Source organism: Myotis myotis, unplaced genomic scaffold (assembly GCF_014108235.1).
Source record: "Myotis myotis isolate mMyoMyo1 unplaced genomic scaffold, mMyoMyo1.p scaffold_m19_p_2, whole genome shotgun sequence".
Classification (NCBI taxonomy): Eukaryota; Metazoa; Chordata; class Mammalia; order Chiroptera; family Vespertilionidae; genus Myotis; species Myotis myotis.
In genome coordinates, this window is record NW_023416324.1 from 27,799,867 (window position 1) to 27,824,886 (window position 25,020).

The 25,020-nt window shown below is 45.3% G+C and overlaps 1 protein-coding gene across 3 annotated transcripts in view; it reads right to left on the reverse strand.

Annotated features, from left to right (window-relative positions):
- The window catches only part of ST3GAL3 (ST3 beta-galactoside alpha-2,3-sialyltransferase 3), a 182,264-nt gene that overhangs the window by 100,121 nt on the left and 57,123 nt on the right, over positions 1-25,020 (reverse strand). For 2 of the 3 annotated variants that reach the window (XM_036347769.1, XM_036347767.1), the window contains exon 3: positions 12,924-12,971. The exons of the other annotated variant lie outside the window; for it this stretch is intronic. In XM_036347769.1, the coding sequence (XP_036203662.1) occupies positions 12,924-12,971 (48 nt within the window). The remainder of the gene's footprint in view (positions 1-12,923; positions 12,972-25,020) is intronic. 3 annotated transcript variants of the gene reach the window in all.

Here is a 25,020-nt window from a genome sequence, read left to right on the forward strand (position 1 = left end):
CTGAAGAAAGGGGACACCATGGACTGCCAGCTGCCTGTCTCCTACCTGACAAGTGTAAAGGCCACGAGACAGCTGACGGCGAAGGAGCAAGCTGCACTGGGACTGGCCTGCACTACCAGAATTGGCTGCAGAAAGGGATGCAGGACTGAGCTAGTGGGGTTGTTTTAGGTCCTTTTCAAAAGGTCTGCCCAGTGGGTTGACAGGTCTTCAGTAACAGGGGAAGACGCAGGGAGTCCCAGGAGCGGCAGAAGGAGTGAGTGAAAGGCTTTGGTGCATGCATTACCCACATCGGGAGCTGCAGAGGGGAGGTCCCATCTTGGAGGGGGTCTCCAAAATGCCTACGAGAACACCCCACAGGAAAGCCAGCTCAGAGAGTGCCAACACTACCTTACGTCTTTTCTGGTCACAGTCTCCTTCCCTTCCCCACCAATTCCAAAGAGGCCAGAAACAGTAGCCAGCAGTGGGGGCGGAGAAAGACAAGCAGAGTACACCCTCTTCCGGGGTCAGGCACCACTGGTCCTAAGCCAGTGATGGCGAACCTATGACACGCATGTCAGAGGTGACACGCGAACTCATTTTTTTGGTTGATTTTTCTTTGTTAAATGGCATTTAAATATATAAAATAAATATCAAAAATATAAGTCTTGCCCTAGCCGGCTTGGCTCAGTGGATTGAGCGTCAGCCTGCGGACTGAAGAGTCCCGGGTTCGATTCCGGACAAGGGCACATGGTTGGGTTGCGGGCTCCATCCCCAGTAGGGGGCGTGCAGGAGGCAGCCGATTAATGATTCTCTCTCATCGTTGATGTTTCTATCTCTCTCTCCTTCTCTCTTCCTCTGTGAAATCAATAAAGAAATATATGTTAAAAAAAATAAGTCTTTGTTTTACTATGGTTGCAAATATCAAAAAATTTCTATATGTGACACGGTACCAGAGTTAAGTTAGGGTTTTTCAAAATGCTGACATGCCGAGCTCAAAAGGTTCGCCATCACTATACTAAGCCCTAATGCAAGGAGGGGAAGTTACTATAACTGAATAAATTGAAAGCTCTGACTATTGCAAACGTCTGGATACACTAATTTTGGACTTGGTGACTCAATGTGACCATGGGATTCTTATTACCTCAAAGGTAACAAAAATTCTCTGGACTTCCTACACTGAAAACAGTTTAAGGGGACAGATGGAGACAAAGTGAAGTTGTCTGTGCTTTATCCCCTAATGCTTCCACATTCAATATACGAGTAGTGGTTGCATTAACTTAGGCAAATAGGACATTTAATGGTTCATATAGCCAAAGTGTGGGAAGGGCCAGGTGCAGAGGGCTCAGGGATGACTAAGAGTGACTAGAATGCTGTTGCCGGGATTTATTCTGTCTGTTCCTTCCTAGTGGTTCTTTCCCTGACTTCCAGTTGTTTCCTCACACAGATGCACTGATCAGCTGAGCCCTTAAATTCCAGTTTGGAATTACACATTTCTCAGACTCTGACTCATGTTTCTCCTCCAGGGGACTAGAAGGTCTACTGAGGCATCATCACTAACACTGTGCTTGCCGTGTTCAAAGAATGGTGAATGAACACCTTCTCTGTTAGGCCAAGAGCCCCATATCTGTGCCCATCACCAAATGTTTAGAACTTAATGCAGTTCTGCCGTTAGTTGCTCATGAGTCTGTAGTGCACATCTACTGTTTATGCTCTCTTTTTAGAAATAAGCCCCTTAAATTTCTTTCAGGGAACAGCTCTTCTAACATTGCTGGCAAGTGGTGAGACTGTCCCTGGGTTTTCCCTACTCAAAGCGCAGATGCTTGGCAAATGCTAGGTTGGTTGGACTCTTTCTTAAGCTGAGTGACACCTGGGAGAAAACAGTGTGCTGAAGAGATGGACCATTTGTTGCCATCTAGATTCCTGGCACTGCCCTTCATGTCCTTTTTGAGGGCCAGCTGTTAGGCTTTTAATTTGATTCTGTGGGTATCCACGTCTTTCCAGTAAATTACTTTTTCTTTTCTTTTTTCTTTTTTAAGTTAGCCAGGGTCAGTTTCTGTTGCTTACAATTAAACAATCCTAACTTTATATGTTCTCTGTTTCTCCAGCACCTAATTAGGGTCTGGTACAGAGTTGGTGTGCCGCAAATGTGCTGGATAAATGGGAAAATAAACGGAGTAACCAAATGACCAAAGGAGCCTAACAAGGAGCCTACAAAGTCCTGGATTCTCTGTCTTCCTCCTCCCTGTACTGTGAGGGGCAATGTTAGAGGTGCAGCAGTGGCGGCAGCGGTAGCTGCTTCTCCTCACTAGTCCGATCACCTTGTACACTAGTGCTTCCCTGGCTCTGGCCATTCTTGGCTTTTACTTTGTGGTTCCCTACAACTTTTTTTTTTTTTTTTTTAGTTTCAGAGAGGAAGGGAGAGAGAAACATCGAGAGAGAATCATTGATTGGCTGCCTCCTGCACGCCCCCTACTGGGGATCAAGCTCAGCACCAGGCACGTACCCTTGACTGGAATCAAATCCAGGACCCTTCAGTCCACAGGCTGACGCTCTATCCACTGAGCCAAACCAGTTAGGGCTGTGGTTCCCTTTTGATGACTCCAAATTTTCCACAGTAATTCCCTCCCACCTATATATATAAAACCCTAAGCGGCCGGTTGAGCAGATGATGTGCACTGACCACCAGGGGGCAGACACTCAGTGCAGGAGCTGCCCCCTGGTGGTCAGTGTGCTCCCAGGCGGGAGCGCTGCTCAGCTGACCAATGGATGCCAGACTCCGGGCTCACGGCTGGAGATCACAGCTGCAGTGGCGCGAGCCTCTCCCGCCTCCAGGGCAGCGCTACTGAGCAGCGGCAGCAGAGGCAGGCACAACTGGGCCGGGATGAGTGGGAGCTGCGCCCAGCCTGGGCTCAGGCTCCCCCCAGCCACCTGCAGCTTCCCGCACTGCTACATCCCTCGGGGGGATGTTGGACCAGCCTGATCCCCACAGGGATGCAAGAGGGCACAGGCCAGGCTGAGGAACCCCACCAGTGCACAAATTCGTGCACTGGGCCTCTGGTCATTTATAAAAGCGTAAAATTTAACTTCCTCCACCAAGGCTTTAGAGCGGCAGTTTTCAACCTGTGGGTCGCGACCCCTTTGGGGGTCCAACGACCCTTTCACAGGGGTCGCCTAAGACCATTGGAAAACATATATAATTACATATTGTTTTTGTGATTAATCACTATGCTTTAATTATGTTCAATTTGTAACAATGAAATTTGGGATCACCACAACATGAGGAACTGTAGTAAAGGGTCACGGCTTTAGGGAGGTTGAGAACCACTGCTTTAGAGGCTCCTGTGTAACCAGCAATTGCCCCATCTCCAACACAGCAGGGATCTTACCTGACAAGCACTCTACTCTCATATTCATAGGCTGTTACTGAATATGCCACATGGTCATAGCTGTTACTGATGGTCTAATCTGTGCAGTTCCTCACAGAGTCCCCAGCCAGAGGAAAGTGGAAGTATAATCTTACATGCAAACTAGAGCAGAAGCGATCAGGAAGGCCCAGGCATGCTGCTCTGCGAGTACAGGTGCACAGCTTCTTACTGTCGGGTTTGGGCAAGGCTGTGGATCCCACAGCATCTCACTGTGTACAAATGTGTTCTTTTTTTAAAAAAATATATTTTATTGATTTTTTTACAGAGAGGAAGGGAGAGGGATAGAGAGTTAGAAACATCAATGAGAGAGAAGCATCGATCAGCTGCCTCCTGCACACCCCCTACTGGGGATGTGCCTGCAACCAAGGTACATGCCCTTGACCGGAATCGAACCTGGGACCCTTCAGTCCCCAGCCCGATGCTCTATCCACTGAGCCAAACCGGCTAGGGCTACAAATGTGTTCTTGATGTGAGTTCAGCTTATCCAATGGAAATGCTATTTGGAGTGTTTCAACTCTCAGGGACAATTCACCCCTGGGGAAGCTGGCAGTCAAGCCCAGGTCTCCCAGGCAGTCCGCTGATCCCAAATCCGTAGTAAGAACAGAAGACTCTGGGACTCCCAGGTCAGCCTGGCACAGTGTGCACCAATGTGCACTTACGCTCTCCCAGCAGTGTAAGTCTCTGAGGGGACCCTACTCCCAGGTGCCAACTCAGCAAGTCTGCAGCCACGCAGCGAAGGAGAGATGTTTAGTCTGGTGGTTTAGGCTTCCTGTCTCAGCCAGGCTGGAAAGCCCAGCATTACCAGAACCCCTGAGTGAGGAGCACATGTGTGTCCTTTGCCTGGCTCCAGGTGGAAAGGGCATCAATGACGCAAATCTCTGCTCTCCTCCTTCTGCACTTGCACCCAGTCAGACCTGTGAATGCATAAAATGCTTCTTCAGACACCTAAAGCCTTTGAAATTAATCATTAACTCTCCCATTGCCATTTCAAGGGATAAACTGGTGTTCTACCTCATGTAAACTCCTAGGACAGTGGTTCTCAACCTTCCTAATGCCGCGACCCTTTACAGTTCCTCATGTTGTGGTGATCCCCAACCATAAAACTATTTTCGTTGCTACTTCATAACTGTAATTTTGCTACTGTTATGAATCGTAATGTAAATATCTGATATGCAGGATGTATTTTCATTGTTACAAATTGAACATAATTAAAGCATAGTGATTAATCACAAAAAGAATATGTAATTATATATGTGTTTTCCGATGGTCTTAGGCGACCCCTGTGAAAGGGTCGTTGGACTCCCAAAGGGGTCGTGACCCACAGGTTGAGAACCACTGTCCTAGGAGGTTCAGAAATTGGACATGAACAAAAGGAGGCCATGCACTAAAGTGTGTATGTACCTAATAATGAACTTCTCTGTATATAAGGCAAAATGAACAGAATCACAAGAAGAAATACACAATGGGTCTCCTGTCATCACAATGGAAACACATACACCACTAAAAAAACAGGCTCACTGTCAGTGAGAATTTAGAAGATTTGACCAATGAATAAATGTGAACTAACTGATACAGAGTACCTTACGTCCAACAAGTACAGAATGAATATTCTTTTCAAGCATATATGAAAACTGACATTTCCATATGAACATTTATGAACACTGACCACCTGTGAGGCATAAAACCTGACATACAAATTTATGAATATTGAAATAAGCTCCTTTTTATTCAACATTTAATATATTCCGTAAAACTTTGTATTGCATTTTGCTCATCATAATTCTACAATGTAGAGAAAATTAGAAATGTTTTCACAATGCCCTATTTAGGTAGCCTAAGTCCCCTCCTGCTTATGTCAGCATGGTGTAAAATGTTACCACTTTCTACCTATGCTCTCATGTCAACAGCGGGGAGCACATAACAGTGAGATCCTATTCCAGGATGAAAGGAGACCCTGAAGGTTCCCTGAACCCAGTGTCCTATTCTAGGCTCACCTTCATGCCACTGAGTCCCAAAATGGAATTTCAGGGACTACATGTGTACATCATGAGCCAACAGTGCTACTGGCAATTTTGTTCCCCAGTGATCTACTTCCTTTTTTTTGTTCTAAAGAACCACCATAAATTCCCATCACCGTGCTTTTGCACAAAGCAGGTGCTCACTAGATAACTACTGCTGTTGACAACAATGCGTATTTCCCACGAAGACCAGTTTGAAGACTCTTACTGAGGTCTATGAAGTTAGTTTACAGACTAAAACTATGGACTTCGTTCTCTCAGAAAACGGCAGTGCTTCGTATTGGAGTACACAAAGCCAGGAAGGCAGGAGAGGCCACTGGGCAGGAGAAGCTCTGCCGCCAGATTTTCTCGAAAAGGGTGTCTGGCTCCAACCTCCGAGCTATGATGAATTGCTAAGTGCAAAGGGCAAAAGAATGAGGACCGATCTTAACCAAAATAGGTCCCTCATTTCTGAAGAAATGGCACTGCACAGTCTCTAATGAAAGTCATGAGCTATATTAAACTTAAGGAATATACGTCATGGTTTGGGTGGAGGAGGAAGTTGGCGACAGTCACAAATGGACTGTTAGACATGTCAGACAAAGGGAAAAACTGAGGGGAACTACTATTTGTTGAGCATACAGTGTAGTCAGGACCTCCGCCTACACTCCCAATTTACTCCTTACAACCCTGTGAGGTAGGTATTATCTCCATTTTACAGATGAGGAAAACAGATTTAGAGAGAGGAAATAACACGTTTGATATTCCCAACCAATAAGTGGACTAGCTGGGATGTTGCTGATCCAGCCCAGGTCTGACTCTGAAGCATCTTTATGTTATGCCACACTGACACTCAGAGGAAAGAAAAAAGGCGACCCTCATATTAGAAGAGCAGCTGCCATGAGAGCGATCACCTACTATTTATGTCCCACCCCCCACCCCAGGGTGGTGTCACAAGGCCCTAGTCCTGCCCACGCATGAATTGTGGGAGTCCACAGAGGCCCGAGAGGGGCTGGCCAAAGTGCAAACAGCTCCCACCATCATCCCAAGTCAGGGAAATAAATCATAACATAGGATCAATTAATCAAAGACAAACTAAAATAGAAAAAGCAGTTTTATAAAATAAACACAGAAAAATCCGCTGACCTAGACTAAATTAACTGACCTAGTAAATAACTTGGAGGTTCACAAACTGAAACCCAGCCTCAAATGGATGGATGTTGGCATGGGGGAAGGGAGAGGCCTAGCAAGAAGTTCCCGGTAAGCCCGGATCCCCTATGAGTAGGAGCCCTCCCTCCAAGCACAGCACAGCTCTTCTGCAGTGTGACACTGCTGGGCCAATGGACAGTGGAAGGGAGAAGCCCATCCTGGTGAAGGCAAAGTGGTCATGCACCAATTTCCCCTCTATCCTGGGAGAACAGCAGCTGTTTAGAGCTGGGCATGCAGTGAATTCAATTCGATTCATGATTATTAAGTGTGTCCAGACCACGCCAGGGCATCCTGCAAAAGAATTATGAGGAAGAGCATGCCAAAAGAACAGCTGGGCCCTGCACGGTGTGGCTCGGCTGGTTGGAACTTCATCCCATACACTGAAAGGTCTTGGGTTCAATTCTCAGCCAGGGCACACACCTAGGTGCAGGTTTGGTCCCCAGTTGGGGTGAATATGAGAGGCAGCCAATCGATGTTTCTCTCTCTGTCTGTCTCTCCCTCTCTCTCTGTCTCTCTCTCTTTCTCTAAAAAGAAATAAAAAAATCAATAAACATATCCTCAGGTGAGGATTAAACAACAACAGACAGCTGGGCCAGGAAATAGTTTGTACCTTAAATTTTATGGAGCTTGCCACCTAGTAGGTAGGTAAGTATAAATAACCACCAAGCAATTAATACATAAAACAAGACAGAGTCCCTCTCCCCAGCCGTGTCACACTGCAGAAGAGCTGTGCTGTGCTTGGAGGGAGGGCCCCTCGTCATAGGGGACCCGGGCTTATCGGGAACTTCTTGCTAGGCCTCTCCCTTCCCCCATGCCAACATCCAAACAAAAATAATTTTACTTTTCCCAGCTGTAGGAGTAACATGCTCACTGCAAAAATCAAAATGCAAAAAATGTACAAAGAATCAAGTGAAACTCTTATCTAAAGTTAATTGCTACAAACATTTTGGTGAACATCTTCCCAAAAATCTTTCTAAAAATACGCGTATAAAGGTGCATATATAATTTTACTTACATGTGGCCTCAATACGCATGGTTTTTTCCTGTTTTGTTCACTCAACAATATCCTCTTCTGTGTCAATAAATATAAAATTGCATCGTTTTCAATGGCCCCCTGTAGTATTCCACTACATGGATGTGCTATTATTTATGTAGTCCTTTTTTATTCATTAAGCAATGGACATTATTTTTCTATTCTTCATTCAACAAATATTTACTGAGTATCTATTATGCACTAGTACTGTTTTAAGTACCAGGGACACCGCGATGAACAAGATAGGCAAGGTCCCTGGCCGAATGAAGCCTCCATCCTGGGAGGGAAGAATGACAGTACACAGGAAATAAACATATAATTTAAAGCAAGGATGAAGGCTGAGAAGGATATAAAGAGCTCCCTTCTCAGAGAAGGTCTAGGTGTCAAGAAAGCAGACGACTTCAGATAAAGTGGTCTGGGAAGGCCTTCCTGCAGAGGTGACATTTGAACAGAAACCTGAGAGTCAGGCAAAGCAGGAGATCTGAGCGTTCTAGGTAGAGGAAACAGTAACTACAAAGACCCCGAGGCAGGAAGAGACCCAGCATAGTCATGGAATAGCAGGAGCGCCAATGTGGTCTGAGGTCAGTAGGGGCTAACAGACTAACGCAGAGAGAAACTGAAGTAAGCGCCAGCAACGAGGGAGGGCCCTGTAAGTCACAGTTTGGATTTATTTTAAGGGAACCATGGAGTCACTGGAGAGATTCCAGTGTGAACAAGATATGATTTGATTTACATTTTTAAAAGATCACTCCGGCTACAATGTGGAGAATGGACTGCCGGGAGGCAACAAGTGGAACACAGAGAGACCAACCAGTTAGATGTTCACTTGTCTACGGGAGAGGTGATGGTAGCTGGGACAGTGGTGCCAGAAGGAAGTGGCTGCACAAGGACACACTGTGAAGATTTTAAAAAGCAGAAAGGGGCGAGGAAGAGGAACAACCAAGAGATTCCTAGGTCGTGGCTTCAGGAGTTGGGTCCATGAGGAAGAAAAAATGGGAAAGGAACAAGTATCAACATACAGATACTATACAATTCATTAGATGTATGCGTAAGTATTCTGGTTTGGGGGGGTACTGTAAAATGTTTCTTTAATGTTTGATTTTTAGTTGTTCATTGCTAGTATACAGAAATACAATTAATTTTCTTGTGTTTGGGCTTTGTATCCTGTCATCTTGCTAAACTCGGTTATTAGTTCTAGGAGGTTGGTGGGTGTTTTTTTTTAGATTCCTTGCATTTTCTATGTAGACAATCATGTCACCTATGAGGAGGGTTAATGTTATTTCTTTCTTTCCAATACAGTATTCTTTTCATTTCTTTTGTACTAGTGAGGACTTTCAGCAGTGGCTCCTGACCTAGGGGGAGGGCAGCTTTTTTACCATTAAGTATGACGTTTGCTATAGGCTTTTCGTAGAGGCCCTACATCAGGCTGAGGAAGTTCCCTCCTAAGCTTGCTGAGAGTTTTTTGTGGGTTGTTTTTTTTTTAAAGTATATGTTTGTCAGATGCTTTTTCTTCACCAATCAACATGACCATCTGTTTCTGTTCTGACAGTTAATAAGTTAGATTACACTGACTGGTTTTTTTAATGTTAAACCTTTCATTCCCAGGATAAGCCCCTCTTGGGCAACAAATTTGGGAAGTTTTTAGTCATTATTTCACCGAATATTTCTTCTGTACAGCACTCTTTCTTTTTGGGAGTCCAATGACACAGATGGTAAACCTTCTGGTATTGTCCCACAAGTCCCCAAGGCTCTGCTCAACTTTTTAAATTTTTGTTGTTGTTGTTGTTCAGATTGGTTATTTCTATTGCTTTATTTTCAAGTTCACTGATGCTTTCCTCTGTCATCTCCATTTTGTTGTTGAGTCTATCAGTTGAATTTTAAAAATTTTGGTTACTGTATTTTTTTCTTATATCTCTATTTGGTTCTTCTTTATTTTCTTTTTTATTGGTTTTTTTATTTTTTGGCTAACACTCTGCTTTCCCATTCATCTCAACAGTGTTTGCCCTTAGTTTTGGGAGCATTTTTATAACAGCTACTTTCAAGTCTTTGTCTGCTTATTCCAACATCTGTATCATTTCAGCACTGGCATCTCGATTGTCTTTCCCATGCAAGTTGAGATTTTTCTTGGTTCTTCATATGATGATTAATTTTTGATGTTTTGAATATTATGTTATGCAACCTGAGGTCTTGTTTAAATCCGGTGGAGAATGTTACTTTTTGTTTTACCAGATAATCAACCAACCTGGTTGGATTTAGGTGGCAAGTTCTGAGCAGCCTTCTATGGGTTTTGGTTTCAATACCAGTTCCATTTTCACAACCTATTCAGGTGTATATTCTATATGTATCACCAGCGTCCACTCTGGGTCTCAGGCCGTGGTCTATTCCTAAGTTCAGTTCTCGAAGTCTTTGTTAGGTTGGTTAGAATCAAATGCACTCTTTAGAATCACATGCACAGCTCAGGGGTTGGCGTGAAAGTTCACCAACAACTTCATGGAGTCACTTTCCTGATAACCTCCCTCTGTTTCCTCCTGTACTTTCCAATTCATTGGGCTTCCCCTTCCCAGTCCTCTGGCCAGAAAGCTGGGATTTTCGTTACCATATTCTGCCACCTGTTTCCTGAATTATACCCAAATCTGGGGCCAAGCAGCAAGAAGGCAGAGCGAGAAAAAAGCAACCAGATTTCATGCCACCCTCTTAAGATTACAGCTCCTTTAATTAGAGAGAAAGGTTTCCCTCTCTGCTTTAGATGCTTGAAGCCCCATGGCTGCCACTGGCACTTCCACCACCACCGTGGGACTGCCTGGGAACTAGGGCATGAGAGAACAGAGCAAAAAACAACCCTTGGGCCCGGCTGGTATGGTTCAGTGGTTGAGCATATACCTATGAACCAGGAGGTCAGGGTTTGATCCTGGGTCAGGGCACAAGCCTGGGTTGCAGGAGGCAGCTGATCAATGATTCTCTCTCATCATTAATGTTTCTCTCTCTCTCCTTCTCCTTTCCTCTCTGAAAGCAATAAAAATATATATATATTTTTTTTAAAAAAAAACAAAAAACCCCTGGGATTTTCCCCTCTGTTCGTGCGTTAGAATCCCTTTCTTGCCCCACAGTCATAGCTAGAGGTCTTCTGGAATTCTCTCTGTGCCCTGGTGTCCACTGCTGGGTTTTGGGCTTTCTCAAGTCCATGACATGCACCACCAGCATCCCATGCACAGAGATCCCATGACATGGGATCCAGAAGAAAAATGAAAAATTCACTGCCAGTGTCTTTTCCCTCAATTTATCTGCTACTATTTATATTTGAGAGTCCTCAAATAGCTGCTAAATGCTTTATGTCTAGGCCTTTAGCTGCATTCAATGACAGAGATAGATTCTTACATATGTATCTTGACCATATATCCTGGTGTGGATATAAGCATCATCCATTCGAGGGGAGAAACTGCCAGGTCATGGGGTATATTCAAATTTAGCTAGTCTTTTCCAAAGTGGTTGTAACCAATTCATCCTCCGGCCAGTAGAAACTCAGTTTTCACTGTACCACATCGTTACCAACACTGGAACATCAAGCCTTTTAAGTTTTGCCATTTTGGTATATGTGTCATAGTATCTCACTGTAATTCTAATTTGCATCCCCCTACATACTAACTCAAACACCTTTTCATAGGTCTACTGGCCATGTGGATTCCTCTTTTGTGAAGTGCCTATTCGATCTTTTACTTGTTTCTCTACTGCATTGTTTCTTTATTCCTACTGATTTGTTGTAGTTCTCTATTCTGGAAACAAGCCCTTGATTGGTTATTTGTGCTGTAAATACCTTTTTTCACTCTAGATTGCCTTTTCACTCTTAATAGATCTTTCAATTAACAGAATTTCTTAACTCTAATGTAATAAAATTGATTAATCTTTCCTATATGAATAAAACCACTATCTGCCCACTTTGTCTTAAAGTGACTTCTCTTGTCTCAGCATTTTGACCGGGGACACCTCAAGCATATCAGGCAGGAGACTGACTGCAAGATGGCAAAGGAGAGCTGGGCCAGTGTTGCTCAGTGGTTGAGCATCGACCCATGAACCACGAGCTCACTGGTTTGAGTCCCAGTAGGGGATGCGCAGGAGGCAGCCAATTGACTATGTTTCTCTCTCATCGATGTTTCCATCTCTCTATCCCTCTCCCTTTCTCTTTCCTAAAATCAATATAAACATGTTAAAAAAAAAAAAAAAGATGGCAAAGGAGAGAGAATAGGCTCCAGAGCCGGACAGAGATCAGTCCAGATCACCTCTTTCAGCATTCGTTTCTTATCTGTAACTAAAGCTACCCTGTGTACCTTGCACAATGTGTGTAAAGCATTCAGCACACTGTTGGCTTACAGGAGGTCCTCAGGAAACAGTGGTAGCTGTGACCATATTCTCTGCCACAACTGCCTGACCCTCCTGGCTGCTTTGTGAAACATCTATCTACTGCGTTCAAGGATTAACTGTTCTCAGTAGGCCAGCAAAGCCACCCTGTTATTTGCAAGCAGCCCCCACCACCACCTTCAACTAAAAAACACAGGCTTAATGCAGAGATGCTTTTCTGACAAAGTAATGTCATTCCAGGGCTCCCACAGGGACACAACGGCAGCAAGCGGAAGAATCAAAGTAGCCTCTCTTTCGCTCACTGCTGACAGCACAGTCGTGTAAAAGCCAAGCCCAAAGGAGCCTGGGTGACTTTGTGTAAAAGGGGCAGGTGTGCTGATCTGTGTGTGCTGCACCGTAGATACAGGGAAGAGTGGGAGTGTGCCGGCCTGCATGAGTTTTGGCTTGAGTGCAAGTAAGGAAAAGTGCATGACAGAGTGCACCTCCTGGAGGGTGTGTGTGGAAGTGTGCAGTGAGGTGTGTGTCCTCAGGAAGCTGCGATGCTCTCACCAGCCTGGCATTCTGCTGGAGGCCCTGATGGTTATCTACTCCAGCATACCCAGAGCTTAGCATCTCTCAGCGCCCTCTGCCCAACTCTCTGTGACAGAAATCATACCTTTGTATAGAAACCCGGACCATTCTGAGTGAGGGAAGAGCACTCCTACAAACTCTGCAGTGCACACTTTTAAAGCCACTAGCAAAGTCTTCTGGGTGTTGTATCCCACTCTGCTTCCCAGACCATGTCTCCCTAGAAAGGCTCCTGAGACTTCCCCACAATTCTGAGATATTCCACTGCCCACCCCCAGGCACCCCCACCTCTTTAGGCTCCACTTCAAATGTGGTCAGTGTTGAGTGCTGAAAGGGTGACAGAAGGGAAGGAACTGGTACCTGAGCCTAGAGTTTGTCCAGCGGAGTCAAAGGATAGAACCACTGAATCTGCAACACAAGAGGACAAGTTCATTTCTTTCTCCTTCTCACAGTAAGAAAGCAAGCTCCCACTGGCTCTGCCCAAACCCTCCCCAAGGGAAATCAACTGGAACGGGATCCAGCTGCACAGACGGCCTCCACAGGTCCATGCCCACCCGACCACTGGGCCCGGAGGCCCTGCTGAGCCCCGCCCGAGCCTCCTGCCACAGGGAGGAACATCTCAGGGCAGAGACAGGCCCTGAGTTCTTCAGAGGCATCTTCTGCCAGATCAGGGACAGATTTACTTCTTTTTCTTTCTCAGTGAAAATAAAATTTCAAAAAGCAAAAGAAAACTTCCCTCCTGCATCTAGTTAGACACTAACATTTCCCTGTGAATTCTCCCTTTCTTTTCTTATCCATACACCCAATTGTTTATTATTTCTTTTCTCCAAAAGGCTTAACGTGGCCTCTAGGAATTTATAGTACGCAATGGAATTTAAAAAATGAAGTCAAAGAAAGGAAAAACATTAAGTAATTGGGAAATGTTAGTGCACAAAATGCATGCCATGAGGACCTATACAAACCCTATAGCTAGAATCAAGGAGGCCTGAGCTCCCAAACAGCCAAAGGAGAACACGAACACTTACAAGATTCAGTGCCCACATTCATTCATTCACTCACTGTTCAGGAAATATTTATTGGGCATCTACGATGTGCAAGATACTATACTTTGAGATGCAGCAGCAAGCAAAAAAAAGCGCGGTCTCTACCCTCATGGATCTACCTGTCATCAGTCTAGAAGAGAAAAAAAGTTACCAAACAACAAATCACTCAACTAAAAACTAATTAAGCAAAAAGGGAAAGAATGCTGTGAAAGTTTCTGTCTGCAACCAGACCTAGTTTAGAAGGAGAATGGATGTTGGTTAGAAAGAAGTGACACTTGAACTAACAGCTGAAGGAGAAGTAAGGGTTGAACCTAACAAGAATGGAACGGGGCACTGCAGGCTGAGAGAATGTCCCTTGTGGAGAACTGGAGCAAGATGTAACAGGGTGGTTCAGAGCAACTGAATGACCAAAACATAAAAGCAAATACTCTACAGTGATCACAAAGAAGTTCCTCTCCTGGGTTTTAACTAAGGGAGATGAAACATGATGTCAAAGCCTGTATCTTTTACAACATTCCTAGTATAATAAGTAATTGTGAATCTTGAATGGCTGTTTCTTATAGCATGAACCAATAGAAATGATGGCATAAAGCCAGTGTATAGTTCAATAAAAACAATTAAAAGGGACACCAAGATAATTTAAGGCCCAGGATCACTCAGAGACTCCAGACTTAAAAGAGATGATACTCAAATGGTTCACTCACTACAAAAGAATGCCAGTTGAATGGCTATAGGACCAGTGTCTATAGCCACACCCCACCCCAGTATTATTCTTCAGATCTCAATTAGTATCACATTTTCTCTTAGTGCACATGGACATATGACACGATAGTTACCATAACTGTAAGTAACATCTATCCCCACTGCTGGACTCTACGCCCCATTAGGACAGACACTGTATTTGTTTTTTCATTGCTACGTTACCAGGGTAAGATCTGGACTCAGTAACTACTGCCGAGTAACAATCCTAGGTAAGTGAATGGACCACATATCCTTCAGGCAATCTTTCACACTCCCCTCCCCCCCATAACCAAGTGTTTACGACGAAGTGGGTGGCAGAGAACTAGAGGGTATGATTTTTATAATAATCCAGAGGCAGATATTCTGTATTGCTAGTTAAGGGCAGATCCATACGCTTTGAAACCCACATCTTTTTACAAAACTGAGAAAGCACAATTAGGACACTTAGCTGAATAGATAGGTGACCACCATATGAGAGACAATCAACCTCTAACTCTTACAAATTATACGTCTTTATCACCGTTTCTCACATCTGTCTCCTCTTAATGCTATTGCTGCTTCAGAAAAGAAGCCCCTGACGCTCCCCCCACCGTCACTCTCTCTGAGTTTTATTAAGGTATAATTACATACTCTAACATTCACTCATTTTAAGTGTACAATTCAGTGATTTTCAGAAAGTTTACAGAGCTGTGCAACCATCACCACATGAAGATTGAGAACATTCCCTTCACTCTAAAAAGCTCAAGCAACCACTCATTTTCTTACCGTCTCTATAGATTTGTTTCTAGACATCTGCCTATTTTTTGCCGGGCCTGTTCTGATAGCCTCCTAACCACACACCTACCTTCAACTTAGCCCACTTCCATCATCCTTATACTGATGCATGATTTTTCTAAAAGGTATACCTCACTGTGTCTTTGCTTTTGATTAAAATGCTTCGGTGGTCCCCCATAGCCTATACAAAAAGTCTAAGCTCTAACATTCAAGTTCTTCACTATTTTGCCTCATTTGCTACCTCTAATATACCTCATGTTCTAGATATGCCAAACTACTTCCATTCCCCCAAAGAGATGTGTACCTCCTATTTTCTACATGGAACATACTGTTCTGTTCACATGGGAAAACAACACCCCATGTTTCCAATATGACCCAACTCAACCATCCCTCATCTGGAAGCCTCCGCTGATGAATTCTGCGTGTTCTTTTATCTAGGCCATCACTGAGCTGCTATTATGGCATTATTATATTGTGTCATAATCCTTGTTTAGTTCTTTTTTCTCTCATTAAACTGCAAGTTCCCTGAGGACAAGCATTGTCTGTTCATTTTGAGGCTTTGATGCCTAGCTCAGTGACTAACACACAGAGAGCAGTCAATATATTAAACAAAGGAGTAAACTAGTAAATGCCCTTGCTTTCTTTCAAAGGTGATATCATCTGAGTGATATTTCACAGGTTAGGGGGAAATCCATGATGCATATAAATTCTCATTCAATTCAAGTCAACCTTGAACTGGCCTCATCCTAGGAAGGAACAAACATTCCCACAAATCAGTGTGGGGGGATAAGAAAAGTGCCCAAGGAACTTTCTAGGTGATAGATCACATTCACCAGAAGATTAGGAAAGGCTTTCTGAGGAGCTCACTGCCCAGATTAACAACAATAAAAACAACATCGCAAATTTTTATTGCACTTGACAAGTATTTTTCCAATGGTATTTTATCCACTTTGTACTCACGAGCAGTCATGAGATAACGTCTTAAACTTTTCCATCTAAACATAAAGAAAAAAGGCTAAAAGTTAACTAACAGACTAAAACTTACCTAAGACTAAAAGAAAAAAGACAATAACAATGTTAGCAAATACTAAGAATGATAGGTGGTGTTTCTTCTCTGTATTCTTGAAAATTTTCTACAGTAAACATGCATTAGTTACATCATCAGGGGAAAAAGTTAAGAAGAGAACTCTAATCCAGCTCCAGGTTTTTAACCTCTGATCTCTGGCATCATGCAGAAGGATGGAAGGTGCTCGTCCACCTTCACTGTGCAGCTCTTCTGCTTAGTTCCTGAGGCATCCTTGTTACATGCCACTTAAATATACCTCAGTGCATCAATTCCTAAATATCCTGAGCTTTTCAAAAATTCTTCCCTCCTTCCCACAAATATTATCAAGTCCCTATTACGTCCTGGCATGCCTCATTTTATGTGCTATTTATTGATTTAAGAGAGAGAGAGAGAGCGAGCGAGAAACATCAATGTGAGAGAGGAACGCTGGTCAGCTGTTACACTCCCGACTGGGGACGGAGCCCCAAGCTAGGCATGCGCCCCGACCTGGAGTCGAGTCCGCCTTTTGGTGCATGGGTGGCGCCCTAATCAGCTGAGCCGCTCGGCAAGGGCTATTGTGTCTTTCTGCAAACTGAAGGCAAGTCCCTCCATCAGCGAAGAGACTGCAACTTGCTTTATTGTGGTGTTCTTTACTGCAGCGGTTTGGAACCAAACCTGCCGTATCTTCGAGGTATGCCTGCACTAGAGGTAGGGAGCCAAAGTAAGAGACCGTTTTTGCCTTCCAGCCAAGGAAGACAGACGAGTTAATATCCACTTAAAATAAAGTGTGACATGGGAATGCAAACACCAAGCAGATGAAAAGTCAGAGTTTCCACAAATGTCATTCCCAGTGGCAGCGGGTTGTGTCTTTAAACTGCAGAAGATGCAAATAAGAGAGTAGAAATTTCTGAAGGAAGTTTGTGACATATTCATGTTTTGTGTCAGTTTTGGTGTCACTTTGAGCATTAAAGCCACAGACTTGAGAATTCGTTTGGCCAATTATTATTTGTGTTTATTCTAAAGCATGTAAGATCACTTTAGTTATAAACCACTTTGACAACAACAGAGAGAATTCAGTATTCAACAAGGTGAGAAGTTTGTTTTGCAAGAAACAGAGCAAGAATAATCAGACTTCTCAGGCTAACGAATATGTTGTTTTCATTCAAGCAGCCCCGGCTCCAGCTGTTCCTGGTTCACAGGCCAGAGGTGGCCATGTGGTGTGTTAACAGGTGACCGAACAGAATTCCAGACCAAAGTCCAACAGAGCATTGCTGCACATGACTTTGTCCAATGAGGAAACCTAGCATTTACTGGAAATCTTTTATTATGGTCAGATGTTTCCTGAGTCTGGTTTCTGAAGTGGATAAAAGGAACATAAAGAAAGTATGAAGAATGGGGCTCAGTCTTTCCAGTCATTGGAGAGGCTTGCAAAGCTCCAATTATGCAGTGAACAAGCTCCATTTTCAGATCTCACCTGTCATGGTATACATTCAACACGTATATTCTGCTAGCTACCATGTCTATGTCTTAGAGATGCAAGCATTTTCAAAAACTCCCCTTAAGTAGCCAACAGGTAAAATAAAAGCACATGTAAAGCTAAGCATTCTATAGTTAATAAAACTGTATTGTACACTTGAAATCTGTTAAGAGAGATCTTAAATGTTCTTGACACACGTATACACACACACACACAAAGGTAACGATGTAAGGTGATGGATGTGCTAACTAACCTTATTGTGGTAATGTAATCATTTTATTATATACTAGAGGCCCGGTGCACAAAAATTTGTGCATTCGGGGGGGAGGGAGGGTCCCTCAGCCCGGCCTGTGCCCTCTCGCAGTCTGGGACCCCTCAGGAGATAACGACCTGCTGGCTTAGGCCTGCTTCCGGGTGGCAGAGGGCAGGCCCAATCCCTAGGTGCAGCCCCTGGTCGGGCTCAGAGCAGGGCTGATTGGGGAGTTGGGGCGCCGCCCCGTCACACTCAAGGCAGGGTCGATGGGGAGGTTGTGGTGCCACTCCCTGTCACGCACAGAGCAGGGCGGATCAGGGGGTTGGGGAGCTCCCCCCGTCACGCACAGAACGGGGCCGATCAGGGGGTTGAGGAGCTCCCCCCTGTCACTCACAGGGTAGGGCCGATAGGGGAATTGGGGCACCACCCCCTGTCACACACAGAGCAGGGCGGATCAGGGGGTTGGGGCGCCGCACCCTGTCATACTCAGGGCAGGGCCGATGGGGAGGTTATGGCTCTACCTCATCACACACAGAGCAGGGCCCGTGGGGGGCGGTTGGGGCGCCGCCCTCTATCACCCATAGAGCAGGGCCGATCAGGGGGTTGGGGCGCCGCCACTGTCACACTCAGGGCAGGGCCGATGGGGAGGTTATGGCTCTACCCCGTCACACACAGAGCAGGGCCGATCAGGGGGTTGGGGCGCTGCACCCTGTCACACACAGAGCCGCAGGGCGATCAGGGGGTTGGGGAGCTCCCCCCTATCAGGCACAGAGCAGGGCTGATCAGGGGGTTGGGGTGCCTTCCCCTGTCACAAACAGAGCAGGGCGGATAGGGAGTTTGTGGCCCCACCCCCTGTCACACACAGAGCCACAAGGCGATCAGGGGGTTTGGGCGCTGCCCCCTGTCACGCTGATCCCGGTGCTGGGAGGCCTTGTGGCTCCACTGATCCTGGTGCTGTGAGGCATATTACCCTTTTAGTATATAGGATAGAGGCCTGGTGCACGGGTGGGGGCCGGCTGGTTTGCCCTGAAGGGTGTCCCGGATCAGGGTGGGGGTCCCGCTTGGGTGCCTAGCCAGCCTGGATGAGGGGATGATGGCTGTTTACAGCTAGTCACACCCCCTTCACGGTGGGGGTCCCCACTGGGGTGCCTGGCCAGTCTGGGTGAGGGGCTGAGGGCTGTTTTCAGGCTGGCGGGTGACTGAAGCTCCCAACCGCTCCTTTTTTTCTTTTATTCTGGGCCAGCTTTAGCTCTGAGGCTTGGCTCCAGCTCTGAGGCCTCGGCTGCTGAAAGCAGGTATCTGGTTTGTTTGGGTTCTATAATCGAAACACTGTTTCAACTCCAGCTCTGAGATCCCGGCTTGCTGAAAGCAGGTTTCTGGGGTTTTGTTTAGTTTCTATATTTGCAACAATGTTTCAAACTGCAAGCTCAGAGGCCAGCAGCGGCAGGCAGGGAACTTTGGCTTCCTCTGTCACTGAAGCAAGCAAGCCTCATGTTCGCTTCAAGCTGCCTGGCTGTCGGCCGACATCTTGGCTGGCAGTTAATTTGCATATCTCGCTGATTAGCCAATGGGAATGGTAGCAGAGGTACGGCTAATTACCATGTATCTCTTTTATTAGATACGACTAGTAGCCCATTGTGTGATATCGAGCGCAGTAGGCCGCCCACCACTTACGCAGGAGCCAGCGGGAACCGCAGCGTGCCACCGGGAGCCGCACTGCTTCCACGGAAGCTGTGCAGGTGCAGCTTCCGCGGGAGGTGGAAGCAAGCCGCTGGTGCCCACGGGAGCGGGGAGGGAGCTGCGCTGCTTCCATGGGAGGTGGGCCCGCTGTCTCCTCTCCAGGCCTGCGCTCAGCCGAGAAGGCTGCGGGCCAGTCCCCCATCCCTGTCTGCTCTGGCTCTGGGGGGCCGGTGAGAGCCAGGGCACGGCAGCTCACCGGCCCCGTCTCTGTCTCTGTCTCCGCTCTGGGCCTCACCTGAGCGCGCAACCTCCTCCTGTGTGGTTGTTACCCGATACAGCATCCCAGCCTAATCTGCATACTTTATATATATAAATATATATATATTTGTATATTAAATCATCGTATCGTACACCTTAAACTTACACAATGTTATCTGTCAATTATATCACAATAAAGCTAGAGAGAAAAGCTAAGTATAACATATAGGGATGGAAGTAATGAAAAAGATATTTCTCTGTTCATTAATTTAACATATTTATTAAGCAACTACTGTATTTCACACTAGACTTGGGGATATAATCATAAGCAAGAACAAGAATATTCCTACTCTCAAGAAATTTATAGCCCTGGCCGGCTTGGCTCAGTGGATAGAGCATCAGCCTGTGGACTGAAGGGTCCCAGGTTCGATTCCAGCTGAGGGCACATGCCTGGGTTGTGGCTCAATCCCCAGTGGGGGGTGTGCGGGAGGCAGCCGATCAATGATTCTCTCTCATCATTGATGTTTCTCTCTCTCTTCTCTCTTCCTCTCTGAAATCAATAAAGAAATATATATACATATATATATATATATATATATATATATATATATATTAAGCAGAATGTATATTCACTAATGTTGGTTCACTATGTATATTCACTAATGTATATTCACTAATGTATGTTCACTAATGTTGGTTTGCAGAGCTTATCTTTTTTTATATATTTTATTGATTTTTTACAGAGGAGAAGGGAGAGGGATAGAGAGTTAGAAACATCAATGAGAGAGAAACATCGATCAGCTGCCTCCTGCACACCTCCTACTGGGGATGTGCCCGCAACCAAGGTACATGCCCTTGACCTGAATCGAACCTGGGACCTTTTAATCCGCAGGCTGACGCTCTCTCCACTGAGCCAAACCAGTTAGGGCGAAATATTTTTTTTTTAAAGAAATTTATAATTTGGTCTGGGAGGTTAAAACAAACAAATAAACAGCACGATTGGTATAGCTCAGTGGTTGAGTATTGAGCCAGGAACCAAGAAAGGCCACTGGTTCAGTTCCTGGTCAGGGCATTTGCCCAGGTTGCGGGCTTGATCCCCTGTGGGGGGGGCATGCAGGAAGCAGCTCATCAATGTTTCTCTGTCATCAATGTTTCTATCTCTCTATCCCTCTCCCCTCCTCTATCTCTAAAAAAATCAATAAAATAAAATAAAACAAACAAGTAAACATATAAATGAATAAAGTAATTTCTGACAGTGATAAGTATGAAGACTATTCAACAATGTAATAGTGGCCGAGGGTGGAAGTACAGGCAATACTAGATAGGGTGTTTCGGTAAGGATTCTCTGAGGAAGTGACATACGGGCTGAGACCTGAAGACAGGAGCCAGCCAAGAAAAGATCAAGGGTAAAAGAATTCTATGCAGAAGGAAAAGTAAGTTGTGGTGCATTTAAGGAACAGAGAGACGACCAGTGTGGCTGGAACACAGAGTGTGGGAAACACAAGAAGGGTGGGAAATAAGATCAGAGAGGCAAACAGGAAGCAGACCCATAGGAGGCCGAGCAGAGGAGGCCATAGAAAGATGTCTGCATTGTATCTCAACAGCAGTGAAAAACTTCTGCTGAAAACCAGGGGAGTAACATAATCTTATTTATATTTTCAATATAAACTTTGATTGCTGTGTGGGAACTAAATGGACTATCCTGGCAACAGTTTATTAGTAGCCATATAGCTACCTGTGTCTTATTTTACTTTCTCCATTGCTTAGATCCTGAGAGAAACTAACCCCTCATTTAAGCCCCTCAATTTCTTCCCTAACCCCAATCTCAAACAAACAAAACCTGATTAATGAGATTCCTGAAGATACATAGAGAGAAAGAGAGAGAGAGGAAAAAAAAAAGAGAGGACAGAGAAATTTTAAAAAGCATTAATTTATGGGAATGTGGCATAAAGAACAAAATCAGTGAAGTAATAAAAAAGATAGAGGAAGCCAGGGGTGGTGAGAACTGGTTACAGAAAGGTATATTCAAAGGTGGCAAAGAGGTGGAAGAAGCTGATGGATGAAAAGATGTCCCAGAATTCTTCACTAGAAAGGCATTTGTAACTTTAGTGGGAACAATTCTCTGCAATGATCAGACTTTGGGGATGCCGCTATGAATGAGTTAAGTGGAGGCTACTGATAGAGTAGATTTTTTTCAAGAAGTTTTTCCTTAGATTTATCTCATTAATTTAACTTACCAAACATACATGGAGTTCTTACTAGGCTCAACAGACTGTATGACATGATTAAGCATGGTCCCGGACATGAATTCATGAACTCTTAAGAGGATAATACAGAGAGAGAAGTAATGGCATCACAAGCCTTTAACGTTGCTATAGGAGTTCAGATGCAAGAGAAAGAATTTTCGCTGGGAGAACCTGGGAAGACGAGGAGGAGAGAGTATGTGAGCGGGGATGGGATGACCTGGTAGGACAGGCTGTGCTGGGAGGGTGGGAACATCTAAGGAAAAGCACTGAAGCATGGAAAGTGAGGGCTGTGTGGGTTTGGGAAGGTAAAATCATACCTAATGACTACATCACCACTTTCAGAAGGTAAAAAGGCATCTGACTAAAAGGGAACTAGTCAATACAATCTGTTTAGATTTTCAAAAAAGGCTCTGACACATCAAAGACTATTTTTAAAAAGTGAGTCACCATTACATTGAGAAAGAAACTGCTCTGTCATTCAGGAGACAAAAGGCACTTGGCTGAGGATCAGGGGCATGGCAACCGCTGGGACATCAGTACCCACAGGGAGACCAACAAGTCTGGGAGTAGCTGGAATCCTACTAGCCACTGCCCTCTAGGAGGTGGGGCAATGCAGGAAGGGTGGCAATGCTTACAAATACCTGTGCATGCAACAGAAGCAGCCGGAATAAAAAATGGAAGTAGGCATGTGCTGAAACTGAAAGCAAATGTGAGCTTGGGGCATGGGGAAGTTTTAGTACTGATGCCCTAGAACAGTGGTCGGCAAACTGTGGCTCGCGAGCCACATGCGGCTCTTTGGCCCCTTGAGTGTGGCTCTTCCTAAGCCGTAGGAGTACCCTAATTAAGTTAACAACAATGTACCTACTTATATAGTTTAAGTTTAAAAATTTGGCTCTCAAAAGAAATTTCAATCATTGTACTGTTGATATTTGGCTCTGTTGACTAATGAGTTTGCCGACCACTGAACTAGAAATAAGAAAGGGATGAATTTTGCACTGGAACCATAGCTTGCTGAACCCAGACTTAGATTACACACACACACACACACACACACACACACACACACACCCCTCTGATCTTTTCTAAAACCCTTAAATGACAGACACGATTGTTTATTGTAGAGTCAAAGTACACAGGAACAAACAAAACAGGAGAGGAGACATCAGCAACAAAAGTTTGGAAGCTGGAAAGCAAACAAGTAGAACTGATTCAGCAAGCCCATGAAAGCTGAATCCTATGCTCGCAGTGGGAAAAGCAACCTATAATACACTACAGAGTTCCATAAAGACTCCACTGCTGGCAGCACCGGCTGGGGCAGCACGGGACTTGGTTGGAATGTCTGTAAGGAGGATTCTCCGAAAGGTCAGGGGCCTCTGAGGGGACCCTGCCGAAGGCAGCAGCCCCTACCTTGACTTTTCCAAACAAGTCCGATCCCCCGGGGTGTTTTGCTAGAATCTCTAGGTTTAGTCTTTAAACACCCGACCTTGTAGAAGCATGTGCTTTCTCAAGGATACTTACCCTGCTGATTGTATCTGTATCGAGAGGTTAATTTTAGTTCAAGCTGTTATGACAATAAAAGCCAAAGGCGGCAGGCGAACAGGGCTACTTGGCGCTACTTGGGGGCGACAGCCAAGTAGCGCCTCAGCATCTCTTTCACAGAAACGTGTGTCAGAGTAATCGCTCATCGCTCAGGGCCTGCGGGTCAGCGCCGGCACACCGGCTATCAGTGAAAGTGAGAGAGAAGACAAAACTGAAAACAAGACACCACACTCTTAAATATGGGCTGATAGCCAAGATCAAAAGGCATGAGAGAAAAGTAATGTAAACCAAAACAAATAAAAAAATAAATGCAATGTGGAAAACCAAAAAATACACGCAGAGGTGAAAACTCAGAGGCCCTGGCACGGTAGGAGCTTAGCTCGTTAGAGCATCCCCCTCATATGCCAAGGCTGCAGGTTCAATCTCTAGTCAGGGCACGTGTAAGAATCAACCAATGAGTGCGTAAGTAAGTGGAACAACAAATCGATGTCTCTCTGTCTCTCTCTCTCTCAAAAAAAAAAAAAAAAAAACACACACACACACACACACACACACACACAATGAAAACTTAGGGGAAAGAATTAAAATCCTCAGAGGAGATATTTTATTCATGAAACAGGTAAAAGATGAATTTTCTAAAAACCGGAAGTGGGGGTGGGGCCGCAGGGGGGGCACAACAGGCAAGGCCACCATCAGTTCTCAAAGGATGAGTTGTGGCCCCCCCTCCCCACACGTGATTTGGTCCAGGATGTGGCCCGCAGTGTCCATTTGAAAACCGAGAAAATAGTGACATAGCTCTCCCAAGCACGGGACTTGGTTGGGACGTCTGTAAGGAGGATTCTCCGAAAGGTCAGGGGCCTCTGAGGGGACCGTGCCGAACCAAGCAGTGCTGGTTCACTAGGAGCCTGAGCCTGGCAGCCCTCCTGGAAATGGCCTTCGTTTGGGATACTGGAACTGAGCGCTCTGAGATGGAGGGCAAAGAACAGCACCACAAAAGTCAGTGCACCATGTCTGCAGGGAGTCCCTGCCCAAGTTCTTGCACCGTGATCAGTTTGCTTAAGGATGGGCTAACACCACTCACCTCAAGAAGGATCCTTTCACTGGAAAACCATCATGATGTCCTTTACCCATTCCTTACTCTGGGACTCTGAGGAAGCAGGAAATACTGCAGGACCCCCTGGGACTCTGAGGAAGCAGGAAATACTGCAGGACCCCCTGGGACGGACTCTGAGGAAGCAGGAAATACTGCAGGACCCCCTGGGACTCTGAGGAAGCAGGAAATACTGCAGGACCCCCTGGGACGGACGCTGAGGAAGCAGGAAATACTGCAGGACCCCCTGGGACGGACGCTGAGGAAGCAGGAAATACTGCAGGACCCCCTGGGACGGACGCTGAGGAAGC